The sequence below is a fragment of the Dasypus novemcinctus genome, chromosome 5, assembly GCF_030445035.2.
Source record: "Dasypus novemcinctus isolate mDasNov1 chromosome 5, mDasNov1.1.hap2, whole genome shotgun sequence".
Classification (NCBI taxonomy): Eukaryota; Metazoa; Chordata; class Mammalia; order Cingulata; family Dasypodidae; genus Dasypus; species Dasypus novemcinctus.
Window position 1 is genome coordinate 82,942,560 of NC_080677.1, and position 15,867 is coordinate 82,958,426.

A 15,867-nucleotide genomic window follows, 5' to 3' on the forward strand; every position below is an offset into this window, starting at 1 on the left:
GGATGTGCATGTATCAAGAAGTGAAATAAAAAGATGGCTTTTTTTTGAAGAAAAAATTTTTAAGGGAATTTAACATTTCAGAGGCTGAACCATTTTGTAAAGTGCATAGCAGTTTTATATAATTCAAGTATAGATAGGCAGAAAGTTACCAAGAGAGACTAAAGACAAAGGCCATTGATAATTCAACAACCCCACCTACCCAAACAAAACAGCAACAAATAAACCTTACCTTGTAGCTCTGACTTCCTCATAGTGTAGGCATTCTTAATTGATTGTTGCTTTCATTCTCATAGTAAAGCAGCTTCTTGTTGTAGTTCCTTATCATCCTGCCCTGGAGGTTATGCGGTCATATAAGTATTCTTTTTTTTTTTTAAGATTTATTTATCCCCCCCCCCCCCCAGACCTTCCAATGTGGGAGAGAGGCATTCAGTTGCTAGAGCCACCTCAGCTTCCTTGTTGTATCTCTCATTGTCTCTCCTCTGTGTCTCTTTTTTGTTGCATCAGCTCTCCATGTGGGCCAGCTTGCCTTTACCAAGAGGCCCTGGGAATTGAACCTGGGACCTCCTATATGGTAGACAGGAGCCCAGTCGTTTGAGCCACATCCGCTTCCCGAATGAGTGTTCTTGTAAGGCAGAACATAATGGTATAGGAGCATAGGCTTTGTACTCTAAAGGACCTGGTTTGAATCCTGTCTAGATCATTGATTAGTTTTGTAGCTATGCAAAATAGCCTTATTTTTTTCCTATTAAATGGACCCAATAGCCATGTCATAGAGCTGTATTGAGTCTTAAATGAGACACCTACAAAATATTTAGTTCACTCCCTCGCAATTAGTAAATTACTCAGATGGTTTCTAGTATTGCAGACTGATTTGTTGAGATACAGCTTATAATGTTTTGCTTATGACTGATATGTAACCTGACACCTTTATTTTAGCTATAGCCTGGAAAATGTGGTCCTTAGTTTCCTCATAATGATACAAGAAACATTTGTAGAGAAACTTGCAGAGCACTTGTGCCTGTTTTTTCTCTTTGATTCATTTCCTCCCCCCTCGGCTTGCTTGCTGTCTGCTCTGTGTCCATTCACTGTGCGTTCTTCTGTATGTGTTTATTTCCTCTCCCCCTTGCAGCTTGCTTGTTGTCTTCTCTGTGTGTCCATTCGCTGCGTGCTTTTCTGTGTTTTTACTTGTCTCCCTCTTTGTTGTGTCACCTTGCTGAGTCGGCTCCCTGTGGCGCTTGTGGGACGGTGGCTGTCCTTGCGGGATGGCAGCTGTCCATGGTGTGCAGGCAAGCCTGCCTTCCCAAGGAGACCCAGGAACTCGAACCCAGAGCCTCCCATATGGTAGATGGGAGCCCAAAGATTGAGCCACAGCTGCTTCCCTTGATTCATTTTTATGGCATTAATTACCATATTTAAGTAGATCACCTCTCATTTTACTCTAGTTAAGTATCAGTGTGATAGTTCACTGCCACCTCAAATGCAGAATGCTTTCTAGCTGTCTCCCGTTTTTGCTTAATCATCTCTTTTTGCTCATGCTATCAATTTGTACTTCCTGTTCACTTTTTCTTTTTTACTCTTTAAAGGCAGATGCTAATTTTGTAAAACTTCCCATCAAAATAATGCATTTCATATAACCACTTTTCTACATCTTAGTTTTTATTTATTTATATTTTACTTTCTTTATGCATTGGGCAGCCAACCTATGGAATGCTTCTTAGCAAGGACAGGGTGAGTCCTTTGGTACAGGTCCTTGCAGCCTTTGGTACAGGTGAGAGCGGGTTAGTTTTCCCCCTTAGGAAAATTTGCAAACCTTTAGATAAGTTGAAAGAATTTTACAGTGAATACTTACCATCTCTTCCCTTAACATTTTGCTGTGTTTACTTTATTACTTATCTGTCCATTCCTTTAGCCATCAATCCATCTGATTTTTTAATGCATTTCGAAGTAAAATTGCAAAACTCCACATACTTCCCCTAAATCCTGGCTTATTTTTAAAGGTGTGTTACTGAATTATCCTCCCCTGTTCTCAGCTGACAAACCTTTAAAGGCTCTGCTTTCTCCCTTCATTTTTGTGCTTCCTAGAACTTTCATAGTAATTGTGATGCAATGTTACATCTAGTATCTTGAGTGAGAGTGAACTCTTTGAGTTTTGGGTGTTTTCTGTAATGAAGAAAAAAATCTAAGATTAGTAAACTGGGAAATAATACTAATTTCTTGGCTATTATCTTTTATCTCTTGTTAATGTCTTCTAAATTTACCTATTAAAACAGGCTCTTTTCCAAGTCAAATGTTTTTCTCATTTTTGTACCATGGATTTACTATATCGTTACGTAATGACTGAAACTAAAGATATATATGTATAAGCTCAAAACCTAAAATATTTTAAGTTATGAGATCTGAAGAATTATAAGATATGTAAATTTCAATACAAGTATGTAATGTTCTCATATTAAAAGGAAATATTAAATTTTATATGGCATCTTAATTTTATAAAATTTGCATGGAAAAAATCTATAAATATGGTTTTCTTTGGGTGTAGAGCATTATAGGTGATTATTTTATTTTGCTTTTCTTTGTTTAGATTTCAGTACACTTTTTAAATCAGAAATATTAAAATTCAGCAAAGAAGTCCATTTTTGCATACGTATTTACATTACTGTCAAATTTAAAAGTAGAGCCCAAATTAAGGAAAATTGTTTAGATCATCGTAGTGGCCTAAAAGCACAAATTGACTGGTAAAAATTGAAGCAATACAATTCTGTTCAGGTCAGCAAATGCTTTTTGAATGATGGTAATACTCCCCTCCCTAGGGGTGTGTGTGTATATGTGTATGCATGTATATGTGTATGTGTATATGTGTGTGTGTGTTTACAAAATTAAAATTGTCGTCTTTGTAGGTCAGAGTATAGCTATGTTGCTGCCTCCCTTCACCCCTCCTCCTAGCCTTTGTTATCTCCCTTTTCCAGCCGTTGCTATCCTTCCCGCCAGTCCCGTCCACTTAGCCAACTCATAATCTGCCCCCTTTCTTAATCACCGCCTACTTCATAGCTGCCTGCACAGTTCCGCCTATCCACTACCGCCCCGTAGTTTACCCGCCCCAATTCCTACCCCTCCCTTGACCCGACCTTATATAATCAAGTGTATTTCCGCAATAAATTGGACTAGCTCATTCTCACAGGCTGTCTCCGTGGTTTTTACCGCGCATCCCCCACGCCTGGAGAACCTAGGCCTACGCGTTGGCCTAGGGGCTCACCGCCGAGCCGTGGAAGCCCGCCCGGTCCTCGTAGGTTGCTAACTTAGAGTAGCAGCCCACAGCAGGGGTTGCTAACTTAGAGTAGCAGCCCACAGCAGGGGTTGCTAACTTGGAATAGCAACTCTCAGCAGGGGGCTCGCCCGGGATCCTTTCCTTCCACCGCCCTCCCGCCCCTCTCTGCTGCTGCTGCTGCTGTCTACTGGCGACCATTTCAGCTCTCCAGGTAGGGACCCCATCGCCATCTTTTCTTCTCCCACTATGGGCACCTCTCTCTCCTCACACCATACCCCTCAGGTTCGGCTTTTAGCCGCCCTGCTTGATACCAATGGAGTCCGCGTTTCCCTAAAACAGCTCCAAAAATATTGGGACCTGCTACTCCCTCTTAATCCGTGGCTCGCCACCTGCCAGCTCTGGAGCCCAGACACATACTCTCGACTCATAGATCGAGTCACCTCCGCCATAGAGCATGAAAAGCGGTCTTTTCCGCACGGCCTGCTGCCTGCTCTAGTAGCCATACGCGCCTGCCTCCTTGGTGCACCGTCAGAAGCCATCCGAGACAAATCAGTTAAGCAACCCAATGACTATGAGCCCGATGATCCTGGCGACCCAAATTCTCTGTCTGACCAGCTCGCCGCTGCTCTCGAGCGCGAACCTCCCCGCCCGCGCTCCCCACGGCCCGCAGAAGCCACTTCAGTAGCTCCTCAAAATAGCGGACTTTCTCCTTTTTCTTCCACCTCTGCCCAAAATGGCGCACTTCCGGCTTCTTCTTCACCTATGTCCGAGCCCGCCGGCGGGAACAAAGGCGCCTCCTCTCACCTTTACCCGCCCCTCCCTGTCTCGTCATCTTCTGGCCCTGCCCCGGACATAATGTCGCCGCCATCTTGGCCGGCCCCCGGAAATGACGTGACTTCGCCGCCATCTTGGCCGGCCCCCGGAAATGACGTGACTTCGCCGCCATCTTGGCCGGCGCCCAAAAATGACGTAACTACATCGCCATCTTGGCAGGCGCCTAAAAGTGACGTCGCCGCTCCGCCATCTTGTCCAGCGCCCAAAAATATCCCGCCGCCAGTTTGTTGCCGCCTTGACGCTGCTAAGCCATCATTCTCTCATCTGTTTCCCGCTACCGTTCATCCCTCGCCACCACCGTATGGCAGCAGCTCCCCACCTGCTTCTAGCGAAGCACATTCTCCCGCCCCCCAGCTATACCCGCTCAACCCGCTGCCCACGCAGCAACGCCCTCAGACTTGGCTTCCCTTCACAGCCGAAGAAGTTAAAACTCTTCGCAAAGCTCTTAAAGAAGACGGCATAGGTAGCCCATATGTCCAACAATTAATAGAAGAGTTAGGGGTTCAACTTGCTCTTCCTTATGACTGGATTTCTCTAGCCCGTTCCATCCTTCCGCCAGGCCAGTTCCTTGAATGGCGTGCTTACTATCAAGTAGCTGTTGATAAGCAAGTGGTAGAAAATGTCCAGGCGGGTATCCAAGATCCAGCTGACGCCTACACAGGAATTAACAACTATGCTGACCCTCGTTCTTATATAAACATAGATCCAGGATTTTGGCACCGAGTAAAAGCTCTTGTCCAGCGATCGTTCTCTTTAGTTTCTACCAAGCAGTCCACCAAATTTGCGCAAATGCTTCAAGACTCGCAAGAAACCTTTCCAGCATTTGTCGCACACGTTTTAGAAGCATGCCAGCGGAAAATTACTAATGAAGATGCTCAGTTTGTGTTAGCAAAAGAACTCATTCTCGATGGGTGCCTTGCACCCTTCCGGGCCGTTATTCTTCCTATCCGTGATAAGCCAATACATGAATGGGTATTGGCTTGTCGAGATATTGACCCACAGACTAAAGCACTTACTGCTGCCTTCGCTTCCGCCATGGCTGTGTCATCTGCCTCCACTTCTGCCTGCTTTCGATGCGGTCAGCCCGGTCATTTTGTCCGCGAGTGCCCTCAACAGGCAGCTCCCCGCCCTGCCGTAGCACTGCACAGACCAAGAGGCCCCCCCACACCATGCCCGCGCTGTGGCAAGGGGTATCACTGGGCCCGCGATTGCTGCTCATCGCAACGTATCTCCCAGCCTTTAAACTTCCAGCGGGGCAGGCCTCAGCCCCTCCCCCAAGAGGCCCTCCAGAGAGCTCCAAAACCTTAATGTGGACAATGCCTATCAAACGTCACCAAAAACCTTCCTTAGAGCTTAAAATAAACGGACAATGGCTTGAAGGGCTCTTAGACTCTGGTGCTGAAATCTCTTGTATTCCCTTTGAAATCGCCGCCTTCAATCATTGGCCCCTCGAAACCGGCCCTCAAGTCATCGGCGCCACGGGAGCTGCTACCTCCTGGAAAACCTCCCAGCCTCTGCATTGGAGCGACCGAGAAGGTCACAAAGGCCAGATTCGTCCACTCGTCCTTTCTTCAGTCCAAACCATCCTGTGGGGAAGAGATGTACTCAGCCAGCTAAAAGCTCGAATCACCACAGAAGCCTTCATAGCTGCGCCGCCCCCCCCCCCCCTTATAGGGGCCACTGCTCCCATCTCAAGACCTGACCCTATCCCTCTGGAATGGGACACAGAGGAGCCCATCTGGGTCGAGCAGTGGCCCTTGCCAACTCATAAACTGCAAGCTCTCTCTGCCCTCGTCGAAGAACAGCTACAAGCAGGGCATATTGAGCCGTCTACCAGTCCCTACAATTCGCCAGTCTTCGTCATCAGTAAAAAGAACACGAGCAAGTTCCGCCTCCTTCATGACCTTCGAGAAATTAACAAACATATTAAGCCAATGGGATCACCTCAGCCTGGTTGCCCGCATCCCACTGCAGTCCCTCAGCATTTTTATGCAGCCACCATTGACATCAAAGATTGCTTTTTCTCCATTCCTCTTCACCCGCGAGACTGTCCACGATTTGCGTTTACAGTCCCGCGTACCAACAATCAAGGAGCAGCACTCCGATTCCAATGGCGAGTACTACCACAAGGCATGCGGAACAGTCCAACTATATGTCAGCTCTATGTCAATCATGCCATTGAGCCGCTACGCTCTAAGTTCCATCCAGAGCACACATACATCATCCACTATATGGATGACCTCCTTTTAGCAGCAAGTTCTAACACACTTCTCAATGATTTACTCTCTGCAGTTACGACAAACCTTTCAAGTCTTGGATTAATAGTGCAACCTGACAAAGTCAACCCCCAGCCACCTTTCCAGTTCTTAGGCTTTCATTTTCATCAATATATTCGGCCCACCAGCCCGCAAATCCATGTTTCTGATCACATGACGCTGACTGAGCTCCAACGGCTTTGCGGACAAATCAATTGGCTTCGATCAGCACTCCCCATCACAACAGCGCAAATGCAACCCCTTTTCGAGCTCCTGCAGACTAAGTGCAGTCCATCCGCTGCAGTCGTTCGCCCCATCACCATCACCCCAGCTGCCAAAGAAGCCATCCAACAAGTAAATGCTGCACTCCAGCAATGCCGCCTAGAGCGATTCTCTCCCGATCTCCCAATCCTTGCCTTAGTTTTGCCAACACCAGTCACCCCAACGGGTCTCCTATGGCAAGATGGTCCTCTTCTTTTTCTACACACGTCAAAAAGTAAACTCCCAAAAATCTGCCCATTTACAAGGGCTTGGATCACATTAGCCACTGACTTAGTACTTCTCTCCATACAAACGTACGGCGTCCCGCCACACACCATCGTTTGGCCCTTTGATGCAAAAGAAGTTACCTCTCTCATCATGCATAATGCCCAAATGCAAAGCCTAATAGAATTCTTTCGTGGCTCTTTTGACAATCACTATCCGCATCATCCACTACTACAAGGGGTATCTCAATTAGCATTTTCCAACCCGTTCCATCCGCTGCCCGCAAGAAAGCCAATTCCTTTTGCCATCACTGCTTTCACCGATGCTTCAAAAAAGGCATTCGCTGCTGTCATATATACGCCAAGAGAACCTAAGCCACGACAATTGGTGTTTGCTAATGACTTTTCTGTCCAAACAGGTGAACTTTTAGCTGTCGCCGCAGTCCTCAATCTCTACCCGGACCAGCCTCTTAACATCTTCACAGACAGCTTATACACTTTACAAGTGTGTCGCAGCCTCCCGCTTGCTACTTTCCTACCCAGTGACTTAACTATTGACCAAGCACTCGCTTTTGTACAGCGACTGCTTGAAGAAAGGCAACAACCCTGGTTCATTGCTCATATCAGAAGTCACTCTGGCCTGCCAGGACCGCTAGCTCAAGGAAATGCCCTCGCCGACGCTTTAGCATCCGGCCGCCATGTATGCCCAGTTGCCATTCAAGAAAACCTCACTGACAAAACAAGACTGGGAGACTTTGTCAACCAAGCTAAGCTCCTACACTCTCAATTCCACTTCTCAGCGCGATCCATTCAAAAGCTCTTCCCAGACCTCCCCATTGAAACATGTAAACATCTTGTGCGCTCCTGCCAAACATGTGCACCTTTGCTGCCTCTTGGACCCTTGCAGCCTCGCGGAGCTAATCCCCGCGGCCTACGGCCTAACTCCCGCTGGCAACTTGACGTCACACACGTTAGCGCCTTTGGACGCCTTAAGTATCTTCATGTTGCAGTTGATACTTTCTCGCACCTGTGCTACGCCGTGCCCCTCACAGGAGAGAGCGCTAAACATTGCATCAAAGCACTCCGACAAGCCATTCTATTCATGGGAATTCCCTGGGATCTCAAAACCGACAATGGACCAGCCTATCGCAGTGCCACCTTTGCCAGCTTCGTACAAATGTACCACATCACACACCATTTTGGCATCCCCTACAATCCACAAGGGCAAGGAATTGTTGAGCGCACTCACCAACAGCTCAAGCTACTCATTCAAAAAGAAAGAGCTTCCTCCCCCCATAAAGCCCCTGCTGACGTCATCACTGCCTGCCTTATTCATCACAATCTCCTGACCTTCGATGACAAGGGACTTTCCCCAACCCACAAACATTGGGGACCCATGTGGCAACCCTCGCAAGTCCCTCTTGTTCACTGGAAAGACCCTGCCACAAATCTTTGGCAGGACCCGGCTCCCTTGCTAGCACAGGGGAGAGGTTTTGCTTGTATCTTCCCAGACTCTGAGCCACAACCACTCTGGGTTCCTGGGCGCTATATCAGGCCTGCCACCGACCCCAAGGTTCCCCTTAATGATAAGTACCCTATGCCCTCCGTGAGAGACAACATTGACAGCGGAGGCCCAGATGTCGCCCCATTCGCTCAAATTCAGCACCAACCAGCCCCTCCCTGAAATGCTTATATTTAAATAAGTGCTCTCTCCGAGTTTTTTTCTGCTGATTGCCCCTCCTCTATGAGGGCTCTCTTCTCCTTCTTTTGTCATTACAGATCTCTCAAAGGACCCAACTCTGCATACTCCACAAGAAAAGCCTTTGCTACCTCCGCAACCCGCCGTTGAAAAGTGCCTGACCTTCACCAAAACGTGCTTTATAGTTCATCAGAAAAGAACTCTCAGTGCAGATGCTCCTCAAGCTCCCCTCGCACCCACTCTTACTCTGCTTCTTTCTTGTAATTTTCATTTTCTTAACAATCTTCTCAGCTGTTTGCCTCGCAGCTACAGCCCCAGCAGATTGGAACCTCCGTCAACGCCTCCTCCTCGCTGTCGCCTTTCTACTTTTAATTGGCATTTTCACCTCTCTCGTCGTCCTTCTCCCATGACCACTGTACGCCCCCAGGTAAATTCACCCGAGTCTACCTCTCCGACACCGTCGTCCATGGGAACCACACCAGCTCTTTCTCGCCGCGAACGATGTCGACAACGTTTCTTTGCCCGCCGCCTAAGCCGTCTTTCCCTTGAAGATGATGACCCCATCGAACGCCAAGTTCTCCAACTCCTCCGACGAGCCCGCTCTGTTCATACCCCCGCCTCCTGTTCCCCTACCCTCCCCTACCTCATCCATCTCCTCATTCTCATGTTGTCTCTAGCCTCTGCCCAAAGCTCCTCCTCCCATCAGCCATTCAACTGGACCCTGCAGACATTTCCAGAAAAACGTGTTCTCGCTTATAATGTTACTAGTGTCGCTCCCTCCTTTTTTACGCACGTCTGCCCTCTTGCTGGAATTTCCTTCCGTCCCGAATGCCAAGTGAGTAACATCAAAAAAGCAAAAGTAGGCTTCCACCATTCCTCATCCTGTCGAGGCGGGAATACAGCATGCCTGCTTTCTCGAAACAATCGTCTCCTTGGCCCTCAATTTAACCCTGTGTCTGGTTTTTACATCTGTCCTGCTAGTGCTCGAGGTTGTCATGACCCATCACACTTCTACTGTCCCTCTTGGGGATGTGTGACCATGGCCCATGGATGGTCCGGCGCCCCCAACAGAGACCCGTATCTCTCTCTCCAAGTAGCCAACAATTACCGTTGGGACTTCATTTCGCTGACAGTAAAAAACCCAAACGACGATACATGGCTGGCCGCTCGCCCCTATGGACTCCGGTTGTATATGAGCAACTATGATCGTGGCGCTTTGTTTGAAATCCAAAAGCGTGTTGTCTCCACCCCACCCTCTGCTATTGGTCCCAACCACATCCTTAACCCTCCTCCCTCACCCACTGTTCACCTTCTTCCGTCCTCATCTACCCCCCTCAAAATCTCTTCCACCTCGGCCGCCGTCGTCCCTTCTACAAGCCCCACTTCCCCCCCCCGCTTCAGGTATACAACCACATCCTCTCATCCCCTCTAGTCCCTACTTCAAACTCCTAAACGCCTCCTATTCCTCTCTCAACGCCTCCCACCCCAACCTCACTCGCTCTTGCTGGTTGTGTCTTTCCCCCAGCCTCCCCCTCTATGATCCACTTGCTATCCCTTCACCACTCTTTACTTCCTCCACCGACGATTCCCCCTCTTCCTGCAATTGGAATCAATCTACTCATGTCCCACTCACTTTTACGCACATCTCTTCCAAAGGTTTATGCATTCACCCCCGTTCTTCCCACACTCCTAGCCTTACTGCCTGTGCCAACTATACCTCCCCAAACATCTCTGCCAAATACTTAGTTCCCCTAAACACCACCCAATGGCTCTGCTCTTCCACCGGACTTACCCCATGCTTATCTGTTGCCACACTTAACAAGACCAAAGAAACGTGTGCTCTCATCCTCCTCACGCCTCGAGTCATCTATCACACTCCTCTACATTTCTTTGAAGCCTTTGACCACACTCAAGAAGCTATTTACCTCCACAAACGCGAACCTATTACTGCTGTACTCACTGTCACTTCCCTCCTAGCTACAGCTGGATCTGCCACTGGTGTTGCAGCCCTAGCCACACAAGCCTCCGCCCTCCAAAACCTCAGACAAGCAGTAGACTCTGATATCATCTACCTCCGAGATGCAGTCAAATATCTTAGAGACTCCCTCAATTCCCTTTCAGAAGTTGTCCTGCAAAACCGCCGAGGCCTTGACCTCCTCCTCCTCAAAGAAGGTGGCCTATGTGCAGCTCTAGGAGAAGAATGCTGCGTCTATGCCAACTATACCGGTTTAGTAGACTCCAGCTTAAAAGAACTTGAAAAAGGTCTCAACCAACGCCGACTTGAACGAGCCCAAACTGCTGGTTCCTGGGGCTTTCTGCAGCCCCTCCTCCCCTATCTCCTCCCGTTACTAACCCCAGTTCTGCTCATCATCCTAGGTCTCACCGTTGGTCCTTGGGCCATTCGACGAATCATCCGCCTTGCCAAAGATCATGCTGACAGTGTATTTTCCTCATTTGTTCAAATCCATTACCAACGTCTTGCTACCTCTGATTCCATTCCTGAATCTCGACCACGTCCTCACCCCCCTTCCCACTGTACATCCCGCCTGTGAAGCTGCTTGCTGTGAAGCTCTCTGACTTTAGCCGTCGGTACGGGTTCGCTTCCCTCGGCGTAAAGGGCTTGGGTGCACCCTCCGCCCCCCTTTATTGCTATACGTCTGAGAATTCTTCGCAGTTAAGCTAGCCACAGCGCTGTCCACCCCAAAAAAGCGTGCGCAACATCATGTTAGATATTTCGTCTAGCACTGGCACGCACCAACCCTAAGGGCTATGCATACATTCTGGCCAAATGATATGTCATTTGCCCATCGCCAGTCATTCCTGCCCTCTTTTTCTCTCACCCTCCACAGCCCATCCCTCTACTCTCTCACACCTTTTTTTTTATAAAACAAAAGGAGCAATTGTTGCTGCCTCCCTTCACCCCTCCTCCTAGCCTTTGTTATCTCCCTTTCCCAGCCGTTGCTATCCTTCCCGCCAGTCCCGTCCACTTAGCCAACTCATAATCTGCCCCCTTTTTTAATCACCGCCTACTTCATAGCTGCCTGCACAGTTCCGCCTATCCACTACCGCCCCGTAGTTTACCCGCCCCAATTCCTACCCCTCCCTTGACCCGACCTTATATAATCAAGTGTATTTCCGCAATAAATTGGACTAGCTCATTCTCACAGGCTGTCTCCGTGGTTTTTACCGCGCGTCCCCCACGCCTGGAGAACCTAGGCCTACGCGTTGGCCTAGGGGCTCACCGCCGAGCCGTGGAAGCCCGCCCGGTCCTCGTAGGTTGCTAACTTAGAGTAGCAGCCCACAGCAGGGGTTGCTAACTTAGAGTAGCAACTCTCAGCATAGCTACTATATATTGATTACTTACTATGTATGTTCCAGTTACTGTGTTTACATATATTATCTTATTTAACCTGTATTATAATATGAGGTAGATTTTTTATGGTCTTTATATTTTGATGAAGAAACCAAAGGTGAGACAGGTTTAATAACTCACTGAATGTCACATTATAAAAAATTTCGTTATTGCTCATGAGGATTTTAGTTTATAATGGTTGAAATTGAGGAGCGAGATAGCATTGAGTAATGTAAAGACCATAGGAAGTAGAATCAGAAAGCTTTTACTTCTTTTTCCTGGTTCTGCCACTTGTTTTGCTGGATGACCTGGACAAATTCATTAAACTCTCTTAAACTATTTTTTCTAGATTTGTTTCTAGATCTGTGAAATAGTCATATATTAATATTTTTAAAAGACTAGTTTTTAATTTATTTATCCCTCCATCCTTGGTTGGTTGTGCTTGCTCTCTGCGCCTTTTATTGTGTGTTCTCTTGTCTGCTCATAGTGGTGTTGTTGTTGTTGTTTTTTTCATTTTTTTAAGGAGGCGCCGGAAACTGAACCCTGGACCTCCCATCTGGGAGATCACTTGAGCCACATCCCCTGAAATAGTCATATTTATGCTATCTTTACCTTCCTTGTAGGAAGTTCTGAGATTAAAACATGATAATAAATGTGAATGTGGGGAAGCAGCTGTGGCTCAATCAGCTGGGCTCCTTCTACCATATGGGAGGCCCTGGGTTCACGTTCCAGGGCCTCCTTGTTAAGGCAGGCTCGCCTGCAAGTGCCACGGAGAGCCATCTCAGCAAGGTGATGCAACAAAAAAAGGGACACAAGTGAAAACACAGAAGAGCGTGCAGTGAATGGACACAGAGAGCATACAGCAAGCAAGCCGCAAGGGCAGTGAATGAAAAAAAATGTGACTGTGTTATAACCTGCTAAATGTTAGACTAATTGGAGTTATAAGGATAGTAGTAGAAGCAGAGAAGGGAGGCTCTTAACTCTCAAAATACTCTGTTGCTTTATTTGGAATTAGATTGAGGAGAATGGGCATAATTTGACGTATACATTTGAATTATATTTATGTTCCTAAGGCTGCTGATCAAAGTTAACTTTCAAATTTTTATTTTTTTCTTTATATGATAAATATCCAGAATAATGATTGTTCTGGTTAGCCTAATATCTTAAACTATATGAAATTTATCTATATTCAAATAAAGTTCAAATTATCCTTGCCATCTTTTATTGGGAAACAGATTTCTTTTCATGATATTACAGAAATTAAGGACCTGGAAGGAGAAAGGAGTCTTAAGGTTTATTGAAAGCACTAAAATATTATGCAAAACTATTTTATTTCATCTGAACATTTAATTATTTAAGGCAGTGTTGTTATCATTCCTATGTTATAGAAAAGTTTAATCACTTGGACAGGGTCATACAACTAAGTGGCAGACCTGAGGTTTGTAGCCAGGTATGTTGTATTCCAAAGCTCACGATCTCTCCATTACACAGACTGTTTTCAAGATTTAGTGTCATTAAATGCCTGCCTGTAATCATTTAGCAAGATCAGTGGATACAAGGTTAATATACAGAACTCAGTTGTCTCCATATATGAACAAATATATTTTAAAATTAATTTTCTATGACATTTTTCAGTAGCATCAAAGAATAATAAATACCTAGGAATAAAATAGCACTGAGTAGGAAATGATAGTTATTTGTGATTTCTTTTTGAGATTTAAGTATCAAAAGAATTTTTGCTTTTCTAATGAGCTGATTTTGGTCAGTAATAAACAATTTACTGTTTTATATCAATTTGCTTTTCTTGTAGTTGATGCTGATGTAACAGTGATAGGTTCTGGTCCTGGAGGATATGTTGCTGCTATTAAAGCTGCCCAGTTAGGCTTCAAGGTAAGGTCTGTACTCAAATTGTGTGTTGATTCATTTTTAATTGACAGGAGTTGGTCACGTTCACAAAATACAGGTGAAAACAGGATAATTTATTCACTCTATAAATTAAGATTTAACCCTGAGACTAATGAAGAGAGGGTTCATTTTGTTATAGTGTTCTTGTGCAATGGAAAGTGAGGTCCGTTATTTTCCCTTTGCCCCAGTACTTTTTGTTTGGCTTCTAATCACACTTTGGAAGTTGCAGTTACAGTATCATGTATTTAGTAATGTTAGATAAAAATATTTGTTAGAATCATTGACTTTCAGGTTAGTCTGAAAGAGTTTAAAATTATTGAAATAAATTCCAAAGAACTCTATATTTTAGTCTCTGAAAAACAGTTTAATAAACATGTTTTGTAAAAGACTTAAGCCAGATACTTTTGGAATTTTAGTGGGCTGAAACATTGCAGGTTATGTGCAGTTAAAAAATGTTTTCTTTCGTTGTAGACAGTCTGCATTGAGAAAAATGAAACCCTTGGTGGAACGTGCTTGAATGTTGGTTGTATTCCTTCTAAGGTGAGCATACATTTTGTACAGTTCAGCAGTTTATCATTAGCCACCAATTAGAACGATTGTTGGGACTAGACTACTAGTCTAGACTATTATAACAATTATTTTTTTAAAACAAAAACCCCACACATAATAAAAACATATTTTTCCTTCGCAGAATTTAGAGCTGTCACCAGTCTGCCGCACATTCCTAAGATATATTTCTTGTCTCAGAATGCCTAAGTTTCCTTATAAATACTGACATTTAGCTTTTCTTTCTTTTCTTTCTTTTCTTTCTTTCTCATCCCCCTCTGCTGTCCCAGTTGTCTGTTCTCTGTGTCTATTTGCTACGTGTTCTTCTTTGTCTGCTTCTGTTGTTGTCAGCGGCACGGGAATCTGTGTTTCTTTTTGTTGTGTCATCTTGTGGTGTCAGCTCTCTGTGTGTGCAGCACCATTCCTGGGCAGGCTGCGCTTTCTTTCGCTCTGGGCGGCTCTCCTTACAGGGCACGCTTCTTGCGCGTGCGGCTTCCCTACGCGGGGACACCCCTGCGTGGCGTGGCACTCCTTGCACGCATCAGCACTGTGCATGGGCCAGCACTGCGCATGGGCCAGCTCCACACGGGTCAAGGAGGTCCGGGGTTTGAACCACGGACCTCCCATGTGGTAGACGGATGCTCTAACCACTGGGCCAAGTCTGCTTCCCCATTTAGTTTTTCTTTATCAGTGAAACAGATAATAGGTGGTAAATTCTTCTTTGGGGTCCTTTCTGTATGTAGACAAATTATCTTTTTTCACCTGATCCCTGCCCTTTGAAGTATGTACATACTTAACTCCTTTGCTTTGAAAGAAAGTCAGCATCTGTTTTTCATTTTTGTTTGTTAAATGATTTTTATGACATTACTGTTTCTCTTCGATTAATTACATAAGAACAGAAACTTAATTGGTATAGTCCTATGTACTACTACACATAGAAAATGGCATTTCATAAGAACTTTGAGATTGGATGTAGCCTGCTTTTGAACATTTGATAATTTCATCCTTTTATTTCCTTTAGGCTTTATTGAATAACTCTCATTATTACCATATGGTTCATGGAAAAGATTTTGCATCTAGGGGAATTGAAGGTAAGTATATGTTTTGTATTTAGGCATCTTAGCAGGTATGCTTGACTTGACTCTTCTGGCTAAAGACTGGTATGTGTGTCCAGTGTGTGTGTGACATATGTTTCCTGAGGAAAGATTAGATTAAAGTTCTTGGAAACTTTGATTTACTTAAGAAGACTTAAATCCAGGTTTCTTCTATGACATCTTCTGTTCCTTTGCTACTTTTGCTTGAAGTCCCCGCTTTCTGTGTGTGCCTATGTAATGAGTCAGTTTTCACTTCCCTGAAGCCTGGAGATCATTGGGGAGGCCAGGTCCCTGGGTGCTATGGGCAGATAGAGGAAGGAAGGTCTGTCCAAGTTGTTGGTAGTGAAAAGAGCAGAGGAGACAGGGGTGAAACATATTGGAAAAGAAATAGTATATTTTATAATATTTTAATTTGGTATGTGTATCTCCTGC

General features: G+C 45.6%; 2 protein-coding genes across 2 annotated transcripts in view; both read left to right on the forward strand.

Annotated features, from left to right (window-relative positions):
* Nucleotides 1-15,867, forward strand: part of DLD (dihydrolipoamide dehydrogenase) — a 38,713-nt gene that overhangs the window by 9,770 nt on the left and 13,076 nt on the right. Inside the window, exons 3-5 of the mRNA XM_058297164.1 lie at nucleotides 13,701-13,780; nucleotides 14,267-14,335; nucleotides 15,363-15,432. Coding sequence (XP_058153147.1) covers nucleotides 13,701-13,780; nucleotides 14,267-14,335; nucleotides 15,363-15,432 — 219 coding nt within the window. The remainder of the gene's footprint in view (nucleotides 1-13,700; nucleotides 13,781-14,266; nucleotides 14,336-15,362; nucleotides 15,433-15,867) is intronic.
* LOC139439030 (endogenous retrovirus group S71 member 1 Env polyprotein-like) lies at nucleotides 3,381-10,095 on the forward strand. Its single transcript, XM_071215207.1, has 2 exons — nucleotides 3,381-3,476; nucleotides 8,619-10,095. Exon 2 carries the CDS (start codon nucleotides 8,945-8,947, stop codon nucleotides 9,968-9,970), a length of 1,026 nt encoding a protein of 341 aa, XP_071071308.1. The 5' UTR covers nucleotides 3,381-3,476; nucleotides 8,619-8,944; the 3' UTR covers nucleotides 9,971-10,095.